A 9,864-nucleotide genomic window follows, 5' to 3' on the forward strand; every position below is an offset into this window, starting at 1 on the left:
AGATCAGAAACATTTAGAAACTGGTTGATTGAAAAAAAAAGGTGGTTTATTTCTGCAAAATATTGGTGGAAATCAACAGATCAGGAAGCAAATGTGGAGAGGAATAAATAGACAACATTTAGGACAAGTCCCTTCAGCATGCCTGTACTATACTTAACTGCTGCACGAATTGCAGATTTCCTTCTGCATTTTATGTGTATGTGTCTACATTTCCAGCAACAGCAGAATGTCTTGTGTTTCATATCTGCATTTTTAAGAAGGTTCTACTTTGGCATTAAACACGCGGAAAGTTTGCTGATATTAATTGTATTCTTTATGGGAGCTGTTTTCTGTGTTAAAAGAGCTGCTGAGTTTTCTACACCAAACAAAAATGATATGGAGATGTAACTGGTGTCTGCAGAAACGTTTAATGGCACCATGATTACCCAGAAAGCGCTGCGATAATAAATTCGCCGGCGCTGAAGCCCTGATTGAATGCGCAGGCGTCAAAGATGCGAATGTTGCGCATGCGCAGTTCACAGAAGGCCTCGTGAACTCGGCGCAGGTAAGAACGATTCTCCGGGTCAGCCTTTATAACACCGACTGAGGGACAATTGTAGTGAGTCTAGTCACTCTGACCCTCATTCCCGGCACAGTACTGCTCTCGTCCCTCTTTCTCAGCCCCACGATCCGTACTCGGGTCCCGGGGACCTTCCGGCTGATGAGGGAATGGGAACCGATGGATCTCTCAGACAGAGCTGAGCTCCAGCTATCTGAATGTGAGGATTGGGAACTCGGAGATAGGGTACAACTATCTTTTACATCAGCTGTTGAGAAAATCACATCTGTTTTACCTCCAATCCCAAACAAGAGAAAATCTGCAGATGCTGGAAATCCAAGCAACACACACAAAATGCTGGAGGAACTCAGCATTAGTACTCTTTTCCATAGATGATGCCTGGCCTGCTGAGTTCCTCCAGCATTTTGTGTGTGTTGCTTTGTTCTACCTCCTCCTGGTCTGAACTTTTCTACCCGTGAGAACATGTTTTGACTCATTCTCTCTGGGAAGGTAATTATATCAAACAGCTTTTTGCCCTGGGCAACGATTAGCTTTCACATCACAAATGTGCCAGATGTCTCCAATGAGACAGACTACTCCCCTTCCCTTCTGTTTCATAGGCATTGCCATCAACGAGTTCACCTAGGGAAGGGTTCGGGGAAATATTTATGTACAATACAGAAACTGGTATTATCTGTGTCTATTGTGGAGATGCAAAAGTTGCTGGAGAATTTACAAGTGGGAAAAAGTGGAGTGATACTTGGAACTGTGACTTTTTGAAGTGCAAGCAAGCCACTTTGGACAAAGTGCAAAAGCTCTGGTGAGAAAATCCTTCATTACCTGTTACAGGCCTGTTACATAGGTTGTGTGACAGTGCAGCTGAGCTTGATTAGACCCAGAGGAGATCAAAGTTGTTATCGACAGTGATTTGCTAGCTGTTAAAATGAATACCTCTCTATATGAAATTCACTGTGCACATGTTGACACTGGATTAAAAAAAATGCATGATACATGCTTCATGTGCACACTGGTCATTACAATTTAGAGGGGACATTGGTGGGAAGGTGGGGAGACCTCCAGTGTCCCTGACACCCTCACCTACAAGATGTGCATCCTGCTGCAGCTTGTAACCCAGCACTTAAGGAGTTGGAGCTGGAAATGGATGAATTCCGGATCATCCAGGAATTGGAGGAGGTGATAAATATGACATGAAGAGAGGTGATACATCCAAGGTGCAGGACACGGGAAACTGGGTGAGAGTCAGGAAGGGAAATAAAGTTAAACAGCCCTCACAGAGTACGCTTGTGGTCAACCCCACAACAACAGGTAGAGCACTTTAGAAACTGTTTTGGGGGGGGGGGGGGTGGATTACCTGGCAGAGGTAATTCAAAGGGTTGATAGAGGATTCGTTAGTTAGGGGAACAGAACAAGAAGGGGACTAATATCCTTGTGGTAAGGCTTACTACAGCTAGTGTCGGGGGGTGGGGATGATGTGTTTAAAATAAGTTGTAGGGGGAATGGGAGCCAGAATGAGAGAGCAGATAGTGGAAAGGGTAAATTGAATTGATTTTATTACATACATCCTTCATATACATGAGTAGAAATCTTTTGTTTACGTCTCCACCTAAATGTGCAATCTGTAATTCATATAAATAGTTTGCACTTAGGACAGTCTAAATAACATAGAAATCAATTAATTAGTCTGATGGCCTGTTGGAAGGTGATGTCCTGGAGCCTGCTGGTCCTTTTGCTGCGGCACCGTTTCCTGGATGGTAGCAGCAGGAACAGTTTGTGGTTGTGGTGAATTGGGTCCTCAATATCCTTTGGGCCCTTCTTCGTCGTTACAGCTGTTCACCCTCTCAACAGCAAAGGGGATTACCCTGTCTCCATTCCTTCTGTAATCCACAACCAGCTCTTTTGTTTTTGCGACTGAGGGAGTGGTTGTTTTCTTGACACCAGACAGATGTTGTTCAGACCTGTTAGTTTGTAAAAGCTTCCCAATCTTTTTTGCTCTATTATTTACCCTCTCTTTGGCTTTTATGTTGGCTTTGGCTTCTCATTTCAGCCATTGTTCTGTCCTCCTGCCATTCTAATGCTTCATTGGGATGTATCTACCATGCACCTCCCGAATTGTTCCCGGAAACTCCAACCATTGCTGCTCCATCGACATTCCTACCAGTTTCCCTTTCCAATCAATTTTGTCCAGCTTCTCTGTCATAGAAACCTGGAGAAGTTCAGAGCAGAAACAGACCATATGTCCCATCTAGACAATGCTGAAAACATTTAAGCTGTCTGATGCAATGACCTGCACTGGGACAATAGCCCTCCATACCCCTACCATCCAGGTTCCTATCCAAACTTCTCTTAAATGGTGAAATCGAGCTCACATGTACCAGTGTGCTGGCATCTCATTCCACACTCTCACAATTGATTCAGTGAAGAGGTTTTCCACATGTTCCTGTTAAATTTTCACCTTCCCCACTCACCCATCACCTCTGGTTGTCATCCCACCCAACCTCAGTGGAAAAAACCTCCTTGCATTTACCCTATCTGTACCCTCATAATTTTGCATACTTTCAACAAATCCTCAAAACAATGTATAGTTTGTTTGTTTATGCTTAGAGCTTTGTTTAGATGAATAAGATGGTGAGGGGCTTTGATTGTGTGGATAGTCAGAGGCTTTTCCCAGGGCTGAAATGGCTAACAGGAGGGGGCATAGTTTTAAGGCGCTTGGAAATAGATACCGAGGGAAAGTCAGGGGTAAGTCTTTACACAGAGAGTGGTGGGTGTGTGGAATGCACTGCCAATAGCGGTGGTTGAGGCAGATACGGTAGGGTCTTTTAACATTCTCTTATACAGGTACATGGAGCATAGAAAAATAGAGGGCTATGCACTAGGGAAACTCTAGGCAGTTTCTAGAGTAAGTTGCATGGTTGGCACAACATTGTGGGCTGAATGGATTGGAATATGCTGTGGATTTCAATGTTTTATGTTGAACAGTGAAATAACTTTGTCTATCCTACAATCCTCTAATAACCACCTCCCATTCACCAAGGATGATTTGGTTATCTCTGCCAGGGGCCCGACAACTTCTGCACTTGCCTCCTGTAGGGTCCGAGGGGGCGCCATGTCATGTCCTTTTCCACGCTCCCATAGACCCTGTGTCCATCTCCTGAGTAAATATGGATGAAAAAGTATTTAACATCTCCCCATCTGCTTTGGTTCCACACGTGGATTGCCATTCCGGTCTTCCAGAGGATCAACTTTGTGCCTTGCAATCCTTTTGCTCTTAATCTATCTCCAGAATCCCTGAAGATTATCCTTCATTTTTTCTGCAATGGCAACCTCATGCCTTCTTTTAGCCATCCTGATTTATTTCTTATTTGTTCTCTTGCTTTGCTTATACTCCATAAGAACCTACCTGCCTATCCCTGTTATATAACTCCGTTTTGTGCTTCACCAGGGTCTCAATATTTCTTGAAATCCAAGGTTCTCTACAGTTTCTATCTGTACCATTTATTCTAAGAAGCACATACCCACTTTGTACTTTCAAAATTTCACTTTGAAGGCCCCCCACTGACCAAGCACACCTTTGCCATAAAGCAGCCTGTCCCAGTCCACAGGTGCCAGATACTGGTGTCAGAATTTGAGGTGTTGATCCATCCCTGAACACATCAGCCTTTCCTACGCTGCTCCTTGTATTGAAATATATAGTGTTCAGCATATTCACTGCACCATGCTCACCGTTTTTCATTCCTGACTTTGTCTGAGGTCTGAACAACATCTGTATCCACAACCCCTCCACTATCTGTTCTGTTATTCAGGCTCCCATTTGCCCTGCAACTTTAGTTTAAACACTCCCCTTACCCCCACCTCCCACGATGCAGCACTATCACCGCTTTGGCTTTCCTCTCCCAGATCAATAAAAAGGAGCTGCATACCAGGTTCAGGCAGATAGGTACAAATGGGGTATGAAGTACAGGAAATTCAACTGAACACTTATGAAAGAAATAAAAGAAGGCATGAGGTTGACCCATCAGAGAACTTGAAGGGGAATCTTCAGGGATTCTGCAGATATGTTAAGAGCAAAAAGATTGCAAGCAAAAACAAAAATAATGCTATAGAAGATCAGAATGGTAATCCATATGAGGAGACAAAATATATGGGGGAGATTTAAAAAAATTTTTTTGCATCCGTATTTACTCAGGAGATGGTCACAGAGTATAGAATTGAGGCAAAGCAGCATGAACTTCATGGACCCTGTACAGATTACAGAGGTGGAGATGTTTGTTGTCCGAAGGCAAATTAGCATGGCTAAATCCCTAGGGTCTGACAAGTTGTTCCCTGGGACTCCGTGGAGGATGTGCAGAAATTGTCGGGCCCCAAGCACAGATATTTAAATCATCATCAGTGACAGGTGAGGTACTGGAGGATTGGAGGACAGTCATTGTTGTTCCGCTGTTCAAGAAAGGCTCTAAAAATAAACAAGAAAATTGTACATTGGTGAGCTTGTCATCAGTGGTGGGAAAGTTATTGGAACGTATGCGCAGGAACCAGATGTATAAGTATTTGGATAGATGTGGACTGATTAAGTATAGGCAGCATGGGGTTGTGCATGGTAGGTCATGTCTAACCAGTCTTATAGAGTCTCTCGAGGAACTTAACAGGAAAGTGGATGAAGACAAGGCAATGGATGTTGTCTACATGGACTTCAGCAAAGTCGTACATGGGGGTGGGTCAGAAAGGTTCAGTTACTCAGCTTTCAGGATGAGATAGTAAACTGGATGAGACACTGTCTTTGGGAGAAGCCAGAGTGTGGTTGCAGATGGTTGCCTGTCTGACCAGAGGCCTGTGTCTAGTGGTGTGTCATAGGGATCACTGCTGGATCTGTTGTTTTTGTCATCTATATCAGTAATCTGGATGATAACATGGTTAACTGAATCAGCAAATTTGTGGATGACACCAAGACTGGAGGTGTAGTGGACAGCGAGGAAGACTGTCATGGCTTGCCGTGTGATCTGGACTAGCTGGAAAAATGGGTTGAGAAACGGAAAATGGAATTTATTGGAGACAAGAGGGAAGTGTTGTATTTGGTAGAACCTATGTCTTACACAGTGACTGGTCGGGCTCTGAGGAGTGCTCGAGACAAAAGTGATTTGGGAATACAGGTCCATAATTCACTGAAAATGGTGTCACAGTTCAATGGGAATAGAAAGAAAGATTTGCCACATTGGCCTTCATAAACCAAAGTACAGAGTACAGTAGATGGATGTTATGTTGACATTGGTGAGGCCTAATTTGGAGTGTTGTGTGCAGTTTTGGTCACCAATCTACAGGAAAGTAAAAGAGGCTGAAAGAGTTCAGAGAAAATTCAGAAGGCTGTTGTCAGGTCTGGAGAACTTGGGCCATAAGGAGCGATTGAACAGGTCTGAGCTTTATTCCTTGTAATGGAGAAGATTGAGGGGGGATTTGATAAAGGTATACCAAAATTATGAGGGGTATAGATACGGCAAATACAAGCTGGCTTTTACCACTGAGATGGGTTGGGACTACAACTGGAGGCCATAGGTTTTGGGTGAAAGGTGAAACATTAAGGGGAACATGAGGAGAAACTTCTTCACACAGATCGTCATCTGGGTGTGGAATGAGCCAACAACCCAACTGGTGCATGCAAGCTCGATTTAAACATTTAAGAGGTTTGTATAGGTACCTGGATGGTAGGTGTATGGGAGTAGACAGTTTAAATAGTTCAACACAAACTGGATGGGCCAAGAAGTCTGTTTCTGTGTCTTACTTTTCTATGACTGTGACAAGAACCTGAAATAAGGAATTAGAGCAAATATTAGTATTTTAACAGCTGTGCAGAGCAACTATGCATCTGAGTAGGAGATATTTACATGGCGTTAAACTGTGGTACTTTAAATTAACAGTACATAAAAGAAAATCCCAGCTGCAGGTTAACAATGCTATTTGTGTGAGTGTTTCATTTACTGTGGGGCCAGGCCCCCATGCAGCTCAGTGGGAACAGGGAATAATATCAATGGAGAGAGTCAGACTGAGCCAGGTCACAGATTGGAGATGACAGAAATGCCCCATTCTCATAGAGACAGGAAGGGCATCAGAGAGTTTGATGGTCATTCCAGATACCAGCTCTGTGCCCAGTTAGAAGATGACTTCTCTCTCCAACTTGAGTTGCACCTCACTGTAACAGTGTGATTATCAGATCACACCTTGGCAGCTAAAGTGATCTCATCTGAAATGTTCTTCACCCATTGATGGATTTTGTAAATCTTTTTTACAGGTTAAAAATGACAAGGAATTTGTTAATGGAAATTCAAACACAACACACCAGTTTTGTCTAGATAATTAAGAAGTGCAACAAGGGATTCAATCAACAATCCTTCCTGCTCAGACTGTGGGGAGGAATTCACTCAGTCATCTAACCGACTGGCACGCCTGTTATTTTACACGGGGGAGAGGCCATTCACTTGCTCAGACAGTGGGAATGGATTCAGTTGGTCATCACAACTGAAGGTACATCAGCAAATTCACACTGGGACAAGGCTATTCTCCTATTCTGTGGGTGAGAAGGGATTCAGTCGGTCATCCCACCTGTGGACACACCAGTCAGTTCACACTGGGCAGAGGCTGGTCATCTGCTGAATTTGCGGGGAAGGATTCTCTCGGTCATCTGACCTAATGGCTCATCAGCGAGTTGACACCGGGGAGCGGCCGTTCACCTGCTTGGACTATGGGAAGAGATTCACTGAATCATCTAAGTTGAAGGTACATCAAGGAGTTCATACTGTGGAGAGGCCATTCACCTGCTCAGACTGTGGAAAGGGATTCACTCGGTCATCTCACCTACTGCTACATCGGTTAGTTCACACTGCAGAGAGGGATTTCACCTGCTCAGATTGTGGGAAGAGATTCACTCACTCTTCCACCCTACAGAGACCCCAGTCAGTTCACACCAGGGAGAGGCCATTCACCTGCTCAGTCTGTGGGAAGAGATTCACACAGTCATCACACCTACAGAGACACCAGCAAGTTCACACTGGGGAGAAGCCTTTCACCTGCTCAGACTGTGGGAAGAGATTCACACAGTCATCCACCCTACAGAGACACCAGTCAGTTCACTCTGGGGAGTGGCGGTTCACCTGCTCAGAATGTGGGAAGGGATTCACACAGTTATCCAAACAACTGGCACACCAGTCAGTTCACAGTGGGGAGTGGCCATTCACCTGCTCAGACTGTGGGAAGGGATTCACTCGGTCATCTGATCTGCTGACACACGGGCGAGTTCACACCGGGGAGAGGCCATTCACCTGCTGTGAATGTGGGAAGGGATTCGCTCGGTCATCTGATCTACAGAAACACCAGCGAGTTCACACTGGCGAGAGGCCGTTTACCTGCTCAGTCTGTGGGAAGGGATTCCATCAATCATCCAACTTTCATAGACACCAGCAATTTCACACTGGGGTGAAGCAGTTCACCTGCTCAGACTGTGGGAAGGGATTCAGTCGGTCATCCTCACTATTGGCACACCAGTCAGTTCACACTGGGGAGTGGCCATTCACCTGCGCAGAATGTGGGAAAGGATTCACTCAGTCATCTGAACTACTGGTACACCAGTCAGTTCACAGTGGGGTGTGGCCGTTCACCTGCTCAGAATGTGGGAAGGGATTCACTCAGTCATCCAACCTACAGAGACACCAGTCAGTTCACACTGGGGAGAAGCCGTTCACCTGCTGTGAATGTGGGAAGGGATTCGCTCGGTTATCTGATCTACAGATACACCAGCGAGTTCACACTGGGGAGAGACCATTCACCTGCTCAGTCTGTGGGAAGGGGTTCCATCAGTCGTCCAACCTTCATAGACACCGGCGAGTTCACACTGGGGTGAAGCCGTTCACCTGCTGTGAATGTGGGAAGGGATTCACTCGGTCATCCTCACTATTAGCACATCAGCGAGTTCACACTGGGGAGAGGCCGTTCATCTGCTGTGAATGTGGGAAGGGATTCACTCAGTCATCTCATCTGCTGGCACACCAGCGAGTTCACAGTAGGTAGAGACCGTTCACCTGCTCAGAACGTGGGAAGGGATTCACTCAGTCATCCAATCTACAAAGACACCAGCAAGTTCACTTCGGGTAAAGGCCGATCACCTGCTGAGACGTTGGGAAGTGTTTTCTCAGCCATCTCCATCAAATGTGCATCATTGGGTTCACACTGTGGAGAGGCCGTTCACCTGCTGTGAATGTGGGAAGGGATTCACTCAGTAATCTAACCTTGTGACACAGTACCGGGTTCACACTGGGGAGAAAGTTTCAATAAGCTTCATGCTGGATATTTGTCCATCATTGTTGCAGAATGCAATTTCGAGAGTGACTGTCGGTGCTGAACTCTGCAATTATTGCTGCTATTCACCACACACAGTTCTGCACCCTGGTCACTGGGCATGGGAGGAGTTTCTACTGCTGCCTAGTCACCTTTAATGGAACTGGATCTGAGACAAATAAATCAGTTCTATTTTAAACTCTGTCTCTGGTACTTAGTGCATTTATAACACGCCTAGTGTACAGTAGAGAATAAACTCAGGCCAGCTGGACCCTGCCAGTTATTCATTTCCATGACAGTCTATTTAAATCCCGCCCCCCCCCCCCCCCCGTTGCTCATCTCTCACTCTTCCTCTGGTGATGGGTTCCAAACAGTCATCATCTGTGGGTGAAAACGTTTTGCTTGAATTTTCTGCAGACTGAAGAAGTCGAGCTGATTGCAGTTCTGTCTGAGATGTTCTTCACCCCTCAAATCTCTGGGCTGAGGAAGAATGACATTGGTTGTTAATCTCCATAATCACGACTAATTTCCACATTATGGATCATTTTCCCTGCTGCTAAAGGGTTTTTAGAGAACATCACTGTCCCCTAAAGGCCGAAAACAGAATGGTAAACCATCAGTTGGATGTTTAACTGAGCAGGGTCAGATACCAGAGGTGGGTCTGCACAGGGCAGAATTTGGGGCTCTGGACGATGGTCGGGTTAAGAACTTATGATGAGGAGAAGGGAATCAGCAGTGGGGTGTGGCAACAAATGTCAGAGTAGCAACATTTGGAAGCTGATTGACAGAGACAATCATTCGATTGACTGATGACACAAACAATGCCTGTGGTGAGGTTCTCCACTGGTTGAGGTACATGTGTGTTGGGAATGGTTTTATCCATTGAGGGATTTGTTCCTGCTTGTTTATCCAGTAATATTATATCCAGATGGTTATCATGGATTATCCTCTCTGAAATAATGTATTGATTATCAAATAATTTGTAC

General features: G+C 45.1%; 1 protein-coding gene across 4 annotated transcripts; it reads left to right on the forward strand.

Moving 5' to 3' along the window:
* Positions 1-524: 524 nt before the first annotated feature.
* Positions 525-9,191, forward strand: LOC132389304 (zinc finger protein 229-like). Of its 4 annotated transcripts, none has more exons than XM_059961818.1 (2): positions 525-544; positions 6,840-9,191. In XM_059961818.1, the coding sequence occupies exon 2, from the start codon at positions 7,238-7,240 to the stop codon at positions 8,609-8,611; it is 1,374 nt and encodes a 457-aa protein (XP_059817801.1). In that variant the 5' UTR covers positions 525-544; positions 6,840-7,237; the 3' UTR covers positions 8,612-9,191. The 4 variants fall into 4 exon arrangements, with proteins under 4 accessions (XP_059817801.1, XP_059817803.1, XP_059817802.1 ...); XM_059961820.1 differs by lacking the exon at positions 525-544 and adding an exon at positions 945-1,048; XM_059961819.1 differs by lacking the exon at positions 525-544 and adding an exon at positions 1,062-1,358.
* Positions 9,192-9,864: the final 673 nt, after the last annotated feature.

The sequence above is a fragment of the Hypanus sabinus genome, unplaced genomic scaffold (genome assembly GCF_030144855.1).
Source record: "Hypanus sabinus isolate sHypSab1 unplaced genomic scaffold, sHypSab1.hap1 scaffold_53, whole genome shotgun sequence".
Taxonomy (NCBI): Eukaryota; Metazoa; Chordata; class Chondrichthyes; order Myliobatiformes; family Dasyatidae; genus Hypanus; species Hypanus sabinus.

Bases quoted from the DNA above. Each gene is read 5' to 3' on its own strand.
- LOC132389304 (XM_059961818.1), top strand. From the start codon at position 7,238: ATGGCTCATCAGCGAGTTGACACCGGGGAGCGGCCGTTCACCTGCTTG.